Raw genomic sequence first — 14,405 nt, 5'->3', positions numbered from 1 at the left:
TGACAACCATCGGTCAAAATTACATTTGATTTATTGACCCATAGGTATTGAGGCAATATGGACATTTACATGAATACACACCTTTTCTATTTATTTATCCTAAATAACAGTTGGAAAGACATCATAGATATCTATAACTAATTTCAAGTCAATTGGACCTATGGTTTATGAGGGGAAGAGTTTTGAAGGTTATCCCAAATTTTCATCATACAGGAAAATCCATCATGGCGGACCTTATGGGTCCTTGAAGCTTTTTTGTTCCCCATGAGAAACGAGACATATACATAAAGTGTCAGAAGAATTGGAGCAATGGGGTGGAAATGCCATCACTTTGAAATGTGTACTTTTGGGCGTAGCCTGTGGGTTATGGTCCTAACACTGGCCCATTCTTGGTGTGGGGGTATCCACTGGCCTATGGTATCATTGTGCCAAATTAGAAAATGTGTGACCCATAACTCTTTGAGGTATAGTGGCGCAAGGAAAATAAAAATAATAAGAAGAATACCAAAAAGTACAATAGGGTAGAAGGGGTTCCTTCTACTGAAGAAATCCAAATCAGCCCATTGTTTGATCATTTTTGCAGTTTGCAAATTCCATTGCCGAAGGTCAATATCACATAATGTGTAAGGTGATGCACATTATTTGGTTCTCTTCGGTTTTATTTATCCAAATGATTGTTGAATGCGGACTGTATATGGCCTACCATGGTCAATCACAATGCATCTGTAAAATGTATGCAATTTCCTGATGACTCTTGCTGCTGTGTTTTTGGTTGGTATATATACTTATAATCTTCTTCCATCATTTTGTGAGAAGGTAATGTTGGCAGTAAAGTCATCTATGTGTTGCAACTTAAAAGATTCTTTTTTGGCTGTCATGCATGACTGGAATGCATCTTCCAGTGAATGACTGATGATGAACTTCTAAATAACTTGGGTTGGATGATTGTTTGATTAATTAAGCCACAACAATAACATTTGTTCTCTGCAAGTTCAGCTCGTTTCACAATTTTTGTATTTAAACACGGAGCAAACATTATGGTAACACACATTGGAAAAACGTTGAAATCTGTTGGAATGTTCATTTTTTAAAGTAGGTATGTTTAATAAATGTTCCTAGTATGCACTTTATCCGTATTTTAACACTTGGTTATCTTTATATGAGTTACTGTATATGGATACTATCAAAACAGCTATGATAATATATATGTCATCGGTCCACCTTGAGTACACAAAATGGTAGAGGAAGCCCATTCCTATCACTATCCATTGTACTACATGAGGATGTTTTAGAGTAGATGATGCTAGTTGAAAACATATTCACTAACTTATCATTTGATAAATGTGTAATTATAAAACTGCCAGTTGTGGAGAAAAGCTATTTTATCATAAAATTATCATATTAATGGCAGTTTCACTATATCCAATTTTTGTGCAAAATGCCTGAAACATTTGAATAAAGAAGCTTCCAGGAAGACAAGTTGTGAAGTTGAATACAATAAAACAACACCACTTTGAAAGGAAAAATACTCATGTTAAGTCTCAGATTTATTTTATTGGTTCTTATTTCTCAGCGTTTCAGCAATTTGGACACACACTTTTGAACGCTTTGTAAAATAAATCTGGTCAAAGCGTTGTTGCATTTTGATCTAATGAAATACAGAAACCAAACAAAGAGGAAAACAATTCAGAGCACACCTCGCTCAAAACAACCATAACGCTTAACATGTGAAGAGGACAGTGGCAAATCTGTATATTCTTCTTCAGTACAGAGAAACTAGTAATTGACGATTTACAACCACAGCAACAGACAAACAACAAAACAGTTCTACAATGGTTAAGTAGAATAGTCATTTCTGATTAGACTGCAATCATCCTTTCGACATTGAGGATTGAGGATGCGGGTGACGTCATTCAGCTGCCCAACCAGAAAATCCCTACAGAATCTAATGGAAGAATATGACTGACCACCATTAAGAGGCTGCTACAGCATTATGTCAGTTTGTTGATAGTTACAAGCTATAATAAGACAAGGAGGTTCCTAGAAAAGTGATTTCAGTGTTTGGCTTCAATAATTCTTTAGATGTATAAACTATATATTTTGTATTCCATTTCAATGACATCAGTGCAGAAAGATTGCAAATTTGACCATGCTGGGTCATGACTTCTGGATAGCCTGTCAGTGGTGTTGAAGAGGACAAATGAAAGGAAAGCGAGCATTTTTCGACCAATGAGAAACACAGTTCTATATAATGTTCATCACTCTCTATTCAAAAACATCTACATCTTTCTCTGTATCTGCGGAGTTTCTATGTTTCTATAAGGCACAGGAGTACACAATTCATCAACCAGAACGTGAATTCTAAGGGTCGGGAAATACCTCGCTCTTTCACTTTTCCTCAAGATGGAAGAAGCTGTGTCAAAGTGTATTGGATAGCACCATGGATAGGTACAGGGTCTGGATTGAGACATGCAGATAGGGAAAGAGACCTGACTCCTTATTCCTGTCTAAAAGTGTCTCCTGGAGCTGCTGGTGGTGCTGACGGAGGACTTGGTAATGGAAGAACCTCCGCCCATTCCATAGCCGCCGCCGCTGCTCAGGCTGCTGCCACCGCCGTAGCCGAACCCACCGCTGGAACCCATGCTGGAGTAGTCTAGAAACCAAGACAACGAGTCTTTAGATCTAGCAGGTATGACAACTGTAGTTTGGCTTGTGGCATGACTATTGGTAAGGTCCACATACCAATAGTCCTATCATCAGGGTTTAGAGTGTGCTTGAAAGATAAGACAAGGACCGAAGTTCCACTTACTTCCACCACCAGAGGTCTGCTGAACGTGGATTGTTGCAGAGGAGCCACCAGAGGTCAGTCTTTGAATGAAGCATTGTCAGCATATGTTAACAGCAGTGGCAAATGGTAGCGATATTTTTTATGTTTGACCATGCATCAAAAGACATAAGGTTTGTCATGAGGAGGGTGCTGATGGCAGCAAGCAAACATTTTCCTCACCTGTTCTCCTCTCCTTCCAGCAGCTTCCTGTAGGTGGCGATTTCAATGTCCAGGGCCAGCTTGACGTTCATCAGCTCCTGGTACTCGCGCACCTGGCGGGCCATGTCCTGCTTGGCTCTCTGGAGGGCAGCCTCCAAGTCGCTAATGCGGAGTCTGGCATCCTTCACAGCCATCTCACCACGCTCCTCTGCCTCGGCAATCTGGCTTTCCAGGTTAGCACGCTGGTGAAAAAGATGGAAGATATTCTTAGTATTTGACCAAGTTAGCTGGACCAGGTATCCTTAGGCAATCTGAGTCTCTAGATTAGCTCTTAACAGAAAAACAAGGAGCTTTAGCATTAGCTGTAATGCTAATGCTAAAGCTCCTTGTTTTTCTGTTAAGATTAGCTCTTAACAGAAAAACAAGGAGCTTTAGCATTAGCATTACAGCTAATGCTAATATGCTAGTGTTTGATGCAGAGAGGGGTTTCTTAAACAACATAGCGCCTTACCTGTCCCTTGACTGATTCAATCTCATTCTGCAGACGGGCAATCATGCGGTTCAGCTCAGCAATCTCAGCCTTGGTGGAACGCAGATCCTCACCATACTGTCCAGCAGAAGACTGCATCTCCTCGTACTATTTCCCAAGCAGAAGACAGGTTAGGGTACCACCATCAAGTGAAAAGTCGAGACTCTCAAGACTCTTCCAGCAATTTCTATTTCTCCACGTCCTGTTTTACAAACAGCAGCCTTTACTCACCTTCTGCTTGTACCAGGTCTCGGCCTCGGCTCTGCTGCGGTTGGCGATGTCTTCATACTGAGCGCGGACCTCAGCCACGATGGAGTCCATGTCCAGGTTACGGCTGTTGTCCATCTCCACCACGACCGATGTGTCTTTGATCTGGCCCTGCAGCTCACGCAGCTCCTGGAGAACAAGGAGAAGGCAGAGAGGATATCAGAGTCTGGATCCAACATTAGCAAAGTAAAGGACATTGGATAGCATGTTACACAACCACGGATGGGATTCATGCAAATTGCAAAGAGTATGTTTCGTACCGCCTCGTAGACAGCCCTGAGGAAGTTGATCTCATCTTGAAGAGCATCAACCTTCGCCTCCAGCTCCACCTTGTTCATGTATGCACCATCAACATCCTAGGAAGGGAGAGAACGAACAGTTCACGAAATGCACTTCTAAAGAGTTCCAATAAATCCTCAACAAACACAAACAAGCCAAATAATATTTGCTCATGGTATTACCTTCTTCAGGAGGACAAACTCGTTCTCCACGGAGGCGCGTTTGTTGATTTCATCCTCATACCTAGGGAAATGTGCAGTCTATGTAAACAAGTACTTTTGGGCAGTCACAATGGAACATGAATGTTTAGCAGCCTTAGCATTTCCTCAATCACTCACTTGTTCTTGAAGTCCTCCACTGCACCCTGCATGTTCCTCAGCTCTCCCTCCAACTTCATCTTCTCGTTGCCCAGACCGTCGAGCTGCCTGCGCAGGTTTGCGATGTAGGCCTCGAACATGCCATCGATGTTGGAGCGTGTGGTGGTCTGGTCCTGCAGGAGGCTCCACTTGGTCTCCAGCATCTTGTTCTGCTGCTCCAGGAAGCGCACCTGTAGAGAGAGGTAGAAAAAGGGTTAGGGTTGAATGGTCAATTCTAATGGTTGACTGAACTTACTGTATATATGGACCAACACATCCGTAAGTTTTCAAATGAATGGATAAGGGTTAGGGTCAGCTGTGTAGCAAGAATCTTGGCTATCATATGTGACCAGCCAGAATCCTGTTGAGTTAAGAACATGTTTTATTAATTGTTTAAACTTATGTCTTAAATCCATGTTTGGTTGAAAAAAGTATTCTCAACACTTAAAAAAAAAAAAAGATGCAGAATGTGTATCTGTTCAAGGCATATGGACAAAAATAACAGTCCAATCGGACATAGCCATAGATATACAATAGGCACTAAAACCCCACGCCCTGTACCTGCATAGCTCGGTAGATAGCATCACAGGGTGGGGCACACGCCACTCCCTGTCCACAAATGTTATAACCCTAAACGACATATGGTGATGTGGAAACACACCCAATTGGAGCCGTCTACATCCTAGGAGGGCATGAAGAAACCTGTCTGGGGACGTGGAGGTCCTCATTCCTCACACTCAAAACAAAAGACCACAAAGTGTGAGTTGTTATCTTGTGTGTTAACCCCCCCCCCCCATCCCCCTCTCCTTTTCTCTCACTGCTAGGGAGGGGTGTCTGCTTTACCTATCATCCCTGGTGGCTATGACTCATCACACATGCTCTGTTTCATTCCCGAGGCCACGCATTCAGGCCTTCCGTGTATTTAAAAAACTAGGTGTGGTGGGTAAAACTGCACCAGACAAAGCCGTTCAGTATACAGGCTCAGAGGGTGTGTTTACTTTGTTCTTCAGCTTCTGGTGAGAGTTGACTTTCAGCCAAATCCAAAGTGTACTCAGCTCTGAGTCTGCAGTGGTGCCATAGTTGGCATGGGTAAGAGCACAGACTGTAGGTTACTATGCCTAGAATGTGGTGGAATGTTCTCCAATCCAATAAGTGGTTGCTTCAGGCAATGAGTGAAAGTTGCTCCACCACTCTGCACACTGTACATTCCTGCCACTCTATTACAACTGTGTGATAGTTGCAAATGCTAGACTTCGGACTCTGTAAACGCTTTGTAGATAGACAAGCAGGGGTGGGAACCGATCTCAGAGGTATGGGTAGGGTGAGTCACTCCACTGAATCTCCACCCTTATTTAGATAGCACCCTGGGACACTGTCGCAGCTACAGCCCCCGGATAGGCTGCAAGGTACCTTTCAGCAAACCAAGAGTTTTTTGGGGTTGGGTTGTCTGTTCATGAAAAGCTCTGACCAGAAACAGACAGGGTTTTGTAAATGTTTCTCCTAATCCTAAAGGGAGTGAAATACTGATAGATTAACTGCACAGATAAGATTCACATTAATTACACATTTGGATTCCTGTGGTCAGGTCTGCATCTGGTTAACAGATTCCTCTTTTCACAACTAAACAGACTGACAAATGCTATGTTTATATATGCATGTGCCAGTACATTATATCATATCTTACTGTTTGTCCCTAAAGTAATCATGTCATGGTACTTTGTGCATCATGGACTGATTCCATTCACTTTTGTCCGTTTTTATCAGAGGGTTAAACATCAGAGAATGTTAACTAACTTTGACATAGCTTTTTAACAGTTTGGTGATAGGAACCTTTCACTCAGCTACTCCAAAGCTATTTGCTTCACTACAATTCACCTCATGGGTACATTCAGCAAATTTGAATCGTGTTAGAGACAAACAAAAAAATTGCCTACGGTTTGTTTCCAAGACAGGAAAAGCTCAAGAGAATAGCTAACTAGTGTCAATGATGTGTGCGCTGCACAGGGTGAACAAGCATAGAAACTCACCTTATCGATGAAGGAAGCAAAACGGTTGTTGAGGCCCTTGATCTGCTCCTTCTCCTGGGTGCGGACAATCTGGATGGAGGGGTCGATCTCCAGGTTGAGGGGGGCCAGCAGGCTCTGGTTGACTGTGACAGCCGTGATGGGGGCCCCAACGAATCCGCCGCTGCCGCCACCGAATCCAGAGCCGAGGCCACCTCCATAGCCACCTGCACTGGAGCTGCTGAAACTGTAGCCGCCTCCGCCCATGCCACTACCAGACGAAAAGCCGGAACCACCACCGAATCCACCGGCAGACTGACGCACAGACATGCTGCTGACCCGGGCGGTCTGGGGGGCGGCATAGGAGCGGCTGGAGAAGCTCTTGCGAACGGTGGTGTTGCCTGATCTGTAACTCATCGTTGCGGTCGTAAAAAGGGCTTGTGTCGTCTTTGTAGAGAGAAAGTGGATGGAGGACAGGAGGAGGAGTAGGCTTCAAAGGAGAGTCAAGTCCCTCTGAGTAACTAACTCCTGACACCGGCTGGTTTTTATCCCCATACACATACAAGGAGGGGGAGGGTGGTTCCGCCTCCACCTGGAGAGAGTTGACACACCCATTTTGACCTGAACGCAGCTCAATCCAGCAGCGCTGTGCAGGTTGCACGCCCCTCCCTAGCCCCCTCCCTCCTCCTATCGTAGCCTGGAGTTTCTGCTCCCTGGTTCCCGTAGGAGTGAGAGGCTAAGAGGAGTGGCGAGTCCTGTCAGACTGGTTGCAAGAGATTGTGAAGCAATAATTCTGGCACACCCTTCCCTGGCCCTGGCTAGAGGCTAACAGAGACAAAGTGAGAAAGTGGTGGAGGACAATCAGTCTAATGTAGAATGTAACCATTGCAGTTTGAAGGGCAGAGGTCAGAATCTCTTTAAATTCTGTGGTAATGAGAGTGAGTTGTGAGTTGTTGAGTAAGTTTGAGAAAAAAAAGGTTTTGGAGGTTTGACGTCTTCCAGCTGGAAACATGTTAATCAGGGAATGTTGTGGAATATCTGTATGGTCTACATAAACGACTGTATATACATAAATAAATAAAGGAACTTGGCCAGATTCATGTATCCTTGTGTAAAGACTTGTTACAACAGGGGGAGCAAGAGCAACACAAAGTTGCTAAATATAGTTACCTCACCAAATTGTTATGGGCATACTGGACAATACTACACTATTAAGCTTACACAGTAACACAGCCCCTACTACAGAATGGGGAACTTCTCAAAAACATTATGCTTCAATGAATGATGTATTTTACAACTTCTTTCAGCATAGTAATCTCTCTATGTTACCACCACACCCATACTCTGAGTGCTGTATTGACAGAGGGAAACTTAACATTTAAACAATCCAGCTTAATTTTGTATGTAAAAATGCATGGGAGGTTCTAACTGGAGCTTGATTTCAGTTGTATGTTAGCCAGATGTGTAGCAAGAATCTTCTTGGCTACCATGTGTGACTAGTCAGGGTGACAGAATGTTTTTTGCGTTTGATGAACGTTTGTAGGATTTCTTGATCAAATCATACAAAGTCCTTTCAGAGAAACCTTCAGTCGAGAGTGTTCGTCCCAGTCACTGCTGCAACAGTACCTCTCTCTTCGTCTTATCTGACCCCTAGGCTTCTCACGCCCCCATAGGTCTCCTAGCAACTGTCTTTCACAAACATTGTCAAAGTGGCTCTTTCACTCTCTCCCACACACACCTAAACACAAACAGATGCCATCCACATATCACTTGGCTGGCACACATCTTGTGTAAATACTTGCACTATACACCAAGCTTGCGTGAGTAAATCAAAACAATAAAAGGATTTTTACAGACGTAGGAGTGAAGGAATGGCCATTTATTTGAATCAAATTCATGTATGCAGTGTGAGCAAATCCAAGCGCATGTAATGTTACTTTGTGTGTGGTTAAGGCATGGGTCATTTTAATTCACTTGTGTGTGGATGTGCGTTTGCTAAGCATCTTCTTAATGACTAACATGGAAATGTATTGTAATGTTCTTGTGAATAGGAGTGTGCATGTGCACCAGTTGTCTGTTGTGTGCCTTCCGACAGACAGGAACTTTTCACACATCTTTGCAAGTGTGCACGCCGGCATGTGTTTGCATGTGAAATGCATTTGCATGTTATGAATTGACATGGATTTGAGTTCAATGAAGCAGTGAACTTACATGCTGCTGCGGGACAATGACAATAAAGCCTTTCTTCCTGTCAAAGGTAGCTACATTTTTTCTTTATTAGTTTCAGGCTAAAACCTGTCACTTCTCTCAACCAAACAGGAAAATCAGAAAAAACTGGAAAAAAAATATGAGCTGGTAAGTGTACTTTACTGTAGGGCTTGCCAAAAAGAACACACAGTAAATACCTCCATACATCGAGTTAGTACTTTAGCCCTCCAGGGTACAGTGAGAGTCAGTTAATAATTGGAAAACTGCCTCAAGGGACAAAGCATCACTTTTCTTTGAATTCATTTCTTCCTTCTCTCTTTTCCACCTGATCGTCGCCTAAATTCACCTAATTCTCCTTTCTTTATATTTCAGAATTCAGTGTTTCTGCAGTGTTTTTTCATCTCTTCTGATATCAGATATTTTCCACACTCTTTCACTTGTTCACTCTCAAGGCACTGGATCTTGTTTTATTTTCCTGGTAACTAGAATGATCGTTAATCATGCAGTGCTGACATAACTTGATTGAAACTGACACAACTGCGATTGAATGATTGAAGGCAGGTGACGCTCTTTGTTATATGGGAACACTGACAGATTTAGCCGGTACACCTTTTTTGTCGCACACCCTGTTCCTGAATAAATAGTCTTAGGGAAGGTTTCAGCCCCAAATACATGAAAACATGTTGGTCCCCGGGTGTTTTGCAGCTTGATTAAATTCAACACTTAAAGGAAACGCTACAATTAAGATTCACAATTAGTTTTGAAATAGTCAAGTTTTAAAGTAAAAGTAACAGTAGTCCCTATCTGATTAACGAGAAACAGTAGGTTTGCACAATGCATACACCAAATGTGTGTGTGTGTGTGTGTGTGTGTTTGTGTGTGTGTGTGCATTGATCTCATGATGCTCTGTCTGTGCCAAACCAAACTACAGGAATTCACTAAGATCTTTCTTATTTTCTTTGGTATGTGAGAACTGGGTGTGTTAAGCCTGTGATGTTTGAAATATTTATGTTTGGCATGGTGGTAGAATAGGCATTCATGTCATGGGACATTAGGAGTGGTGCAAGATCTTCATAGGTTTAATTAGTGGGTTATTGGTTAAATAACTTGAAAAACAACTTTTGAGAAGGTGAAACTCAACTCACAGGTGACCAATTGCCACTCCCTGCAAATTACCTTAAAAAAGGGTGACCTTTTTAACCAGATGTTAACGATCGCTTTTTAGTGAATCTGGGGCTGCAGGCATCCTGACCTTTACTTTGACAAAGTGCAGGGGAGTGATCTGATGAAGTGCCTTTGAATGACACGATAGACCCGTTCTTTCACTGTTACTATAAGAAGGTTTTACTATTAAGGACAAATCCGCTGCAAGGATCACAACTAGTATTGCTTTCGTCAACGAAAATTATGACTAAATATCGTCATCAACGAACCTTTATCAAGTGACAAAAACGAGACGCAACGTAAATGCTGGTGATGTGACGATAGCCTATTTAAATGTCTAATGCAATATCGTTGACAAATAAAAACGAGACGAAATGTAGTCCTAGTTTACAAAATAAAAACGAGACGAAATGTTATAAGGTTATTTTGTCTCGTTTAGTCGCGTTATTATGATTAGCTAACTCATGAGGCTGTGCTTAATGTGTCTCATTTTAACGTTAGCTTTAGACGTTAGCTTTAAACGTTAGCCACTGGAGCTGAAACCGACTGAGACTCTCAGTGAGAGTGTGTGACTAGCGTGTGTGTGTTGGTTTGAGAGTGTAAAGTGGGTTACCACGTGTGTGTAGCTACTGTGTGTGTGCGTGTGTATTTGTTTGTATGAGAGTGGGTTCTTAGTACCTACCTGACTGACTGCATGTGAACTAAGCATCCCTTGTTGGCCAAATACTGTAGCTAATTTTGTCATTCACATAGCAATCACACTGAACTGAATTTGGCATCAACAACTTGAATTTGAATAGGCCTACCTTATTCTAGACCAATTATCACCCTACGTCACACAACTGTCAAGCAGGCTCAACTGCGCATGTTGGTTGCAAAAGACGAACTTCTCCCCGGTCTATTAGCCTACTCTTGGAGTGTCATTCAGGTCATCATATATCTTGATATTAACATTTTGATGCTCTTGGCCTTTGGACAAATACATTTACGTTCACATGTCTATGCACAAAAGTCACTTGACCCCGATACCCTTAAATAGCCTGTCCAAGTGATTGGGCAAAACTAGCCTGGCTAACGGAGGTCGCTTTCTCAGGAAAATTACGAATGAAACAGGCTCGGTTAAAGAAATTTGAGATTCTGGCTATCTTCATCAGACTCGTATCTTCATTAGGCAGTCCTCCCTGACGTTTCTGGTGTAGAATGGAGTGAAATACAACATTGTGCACACTGCCAGTGAGCGAGTCTGACTGAGGTTAACGTCAAAACAGTGCAACTGGGATGTCTCAGATTGCCAGTTTAAACAAATCAGAAAAATAATCGGACCAGCTGACTAAAAGCAGAATTCCCATATCTCTTGAAAGCTGCCCTGTTCGACTTTTTAAATGTAGAATTGACTGTAAAAGCGTAAAATGATTAACTTTGTGACATGACGTGAAGACATGGTTGCCGCTCGACTATGCGGTCTGTACCGGGCACATTCTCACTCCAATTTAAGACTTTTGTGACCCAAATCAAAATTCTGATGCAACATATCATTGGGTAATCGCTTTCTCTCTTAAAGGCATGTCCTCCTCGACGTTTTTTTTTTTTTTTTTATCGAATTATTTGGATTATCAGTGTGGTCCTTTTGCCATTTAAAATGTTATCCTTTCCCGGTTTTCTGCAGCCACATTGCATGCGCATCCCGAATGTACACAAACAAATAATTGGTCTATAGGCCTACATTAGACAAATGGTTTTGGCATTAACATCTCGAGACTATTGCTTAGACTATTTCTGTTTTTATCTAAAAGAGACTCAAATACAATTTTCATTGACTTAAATTACTATACTAAATGTCAGCTGTTTTCGTTGACTAAAACTAGACTAAAATGTCATCAGTTTTTATCGACTAAAACTAGACGAAAATAGTTATGGATAAGTCTGACTAAAATAAGACTAAAATGCTCAGACTTTTAGTTGACTGAAACTTTACTAACTTGACTAAAAAGAGTATGAACGTGACTAAAACTAATAAAAACTAAAATGACAGCTTTACACAAAGACTAGACTAAAACTAAAATTAAAACAGGCCGCCAAAAACAACACGAATCACAACAATACTTTAGGGTCAAACCTTGCAAAATACTTTTTTAAAGACATTTCTAAACAAAATTCTTAGTGCAAGTGCAATAGTTTGATTTTCTTTACATTTGAATTTTGATACAACATTGAGAATGCAGTGCACAGTCACTCAAACCTAATTGAAAATATAATATATTGACTTTTTATCTTAAAGTTTACTTTAAGGAATGATATTTAGATAAGATGCAAAGAACCATTGTATGTAACAATGTACATTGCGAGAAAATGGTTAACAGTTACAGAGACAATACATGTTCCAGGGCATAAACTGGTGCAAGTAGGAATGATAACATGTTGTAGCTCCAATGCATGCACAACAGCTTTCTTTCAGGTGTGCAGACAGGTGTAAAGAAACAACAATGGTGTGCCAACAGACCTTTTTAAAGTTGCAAATGTTTACTTTCATGCAACAACAAAAACATATTATTAAAGAAAAGGAGAAATACTGGCTCATGTTCATTTCTTTCTCTTTCTCTCTCTCGGTCATAAATTGAACATATCGTTTGACACTTGACAGCCACACCCTGGCACTTGTCATGTTCTTTTTGCTGTGCAATGTCAACTATGTCAAGATATAAAACGTGTAGAGTGATCAGGGCTTGGTTGCATGTCAATGTTCTGCACTATACTATATATGAGAACTTTTGGCTGATGGACAAGATTGAACATTTTGGGGCACTGAATGGGAAAACCGGTATAGGCCCGTGTAGCCTCAGCAGGACAAGACCAAGCACTTTACATGGGCTGTACGAGTTCCTATATTGGCACTGCTGCAGAGGCTATGGTGCGCCGAATGTACGCAATAACCCTTGGACAAGACCAAAAGTTCTTTTGAACGTGTGTATGGACCAATCTTCACACACACACATATGACAAGCAACACCCTACCAGATTCCAAGCAGCACAATTCTCCTTAATATTGTCAATTTCATGCAGGTTCTCTCTGTCGAACTGTGCAACTCTTTTAGACCAGGCTTCTCAAACCCTGGAACTGGCTTACAACACTTACACTGCCCTGTTCTCTGTTCCTTGAGAGCTATCGTTCATAATACTGTAATGCATGTAATATTGGGATGTCATTCTTTTGAGTATTGATGCCAACGGAGGAAGTGGGTGGATCACAGCCCATCTAATATCACGCACACCTACTACCGAGCCTCCAGCTCCTCCAATGGACAGCCAGCTTTCGGGACATTCACAGCCGAGCCTCCAGCCCCTCCAATGGGTGGCCAGCTTTCGGGACATTCACAGCCGAGCCTCCAGCCCCTCCAATGGGTGGCCAGCTTTCGGGACATTCACGGCCGAGCCTCCGGCTGCTTCTCCAACAGACAATTAACGCCAATTAAGGACAAAACCTTAAAGGGCATGTTGGCAGCGTAAAGGGTGTTGGGTTTTCTGATATCACGAAGCTGTGCGAACAGCGTGACGTTGGGTAATATTGAACTGGCTATATTGTTATCTCTGTTTTGAACATTGCAGGGTTTTGATAGGGCAAAGTGCCATTCGTGCAATTCGTGTCATTAGACTTTGTGCACTAGTGTTAACTTGCCGCCTCCCCAGCTCGCATAGCCTTCTGGTGGTGCCACTATTTCCCTGTTTGTATTGTATCTTATGTATCGTATGTATTATGGTCGGTTGCAATTGCTGGCGTGCGGCCAGGGCCCTGATCGGAAAGTTTGCATGTGTGTCCAGCTATACTTAGACCAGAGGGATTAATTGCCGTGAACCTCAGTGTTTTTTTGGGTGCGTGTGCTCACTTATTGCATCGTGTTGACGTTTTGTGTGTAGTTGCACTGCCTATTTCACTGTGTTATTATTAGCTGGGTTATAAAGGCATCCTGTGTATCAGTGGCACCAGACCTAGAATACCTGCTGTACATTTTATTTGTGAAATAAACGGACTACTCTTTTGATAACATGCAAAGGCTACCGGTTATTCACTGAAGCCCCATTCCAGATCCTTGGTTTAGCTAAATGACTTCCGAAAGTCACACGTTACAATACTATAAACGATAGCCACGGCTCATTATAATACTAAAGTTAGATAAGGCCGAGGCCAGTATCTGCAGGCTGCTATTGTAGCTCTCCAGGAAGAAGGATTGTAGAACCCTGCACTGGACGATCCGGTCAGGTTTGCCACCCAGGCGTGCTGGACCATAGGTATTGCAAACCTACAACCTCTAGTCAAACCTCTGACCTTCACGCCAAAGGACTAATGGATTATTTTTGACTTCCAACCAAACTTGCGAGCACTTGTTAATTACACGACGAGGGTGTAGGGGCTGGTGTAACATCACTGTTTCCAGTGGTGCATGTGCAGTAAGCTCATAATAAAGCACAACATAGATAGCAACAGACAGAGTCCCCATTGACTGAGAGTTAGAGGGACTCTGAAAGGGGTTTAAACGTTACTGTCCACAATGGAAAGCTGTTGGAGAATGCCCCTTTTGCCTCCTCTAGATTCCGGTCATACCTCTCCATTGCTTTAC

At 42.2% G+C, this 14,405-nt stretch overlaps 1 protein-coding gene across 1 annotated transcript; it reads right to left on the bottom strand.

Annotated features, from left to right (window-relative positions):
* Nucleotides 1-1,534: 1,534 nt before the first annotated feature.
* On the bottom strand, nt 1,535-6,965 carry LOC146273376 (intermediate filament protein ON3-like). The gene is made up of 9 exons (XM_084704541.1): nt 6,445-6,965; nt 4,400-4,608; nt 4,244-4,304; nt 4,043-4,138; nt 3,747-3,911; nt 3,498-3,623; nt 3,008-3,228; nt 2,810-2,868; nt 1,535-2,653 (listed from the first exon to the last, which is right to left on the bottom strand). The coding sequence occupies exons 1-9, from the start codon at nt 6,835-6,837 to the stop codon at nt 2,508-2,510; spliced, it is 1,476 nt and encodes a 491-aa protein (XP_084560667.1). The 5' UTR covers nt 6,838-6,965; the 3' UTR covers nt 1,535-2,507.
* Nucleotides 6,966-14,405: the final 7,440 nt, after the last annotated feature.

Source organism: Hypomesus nipponensis, chromosome 9, assembly GCF_054491055.1.
Source record: "Hypomesus nipponensis isolate SF chromosome 9, ASM5449105v1, whole genome shotgun sequence".
In the NCBI taxonomy this organism is placed as follows: Eukaryota; Metazoa; Chordata; class Actinopteri; order Osmeriformes; family Osmeridae; genus Hypomesus; species Hypomesus nipponensis.
Note: the sequence above shows the minus strand (reverse complement) of the source record. Positions and strands in the feature narration are given on the sequence as shown.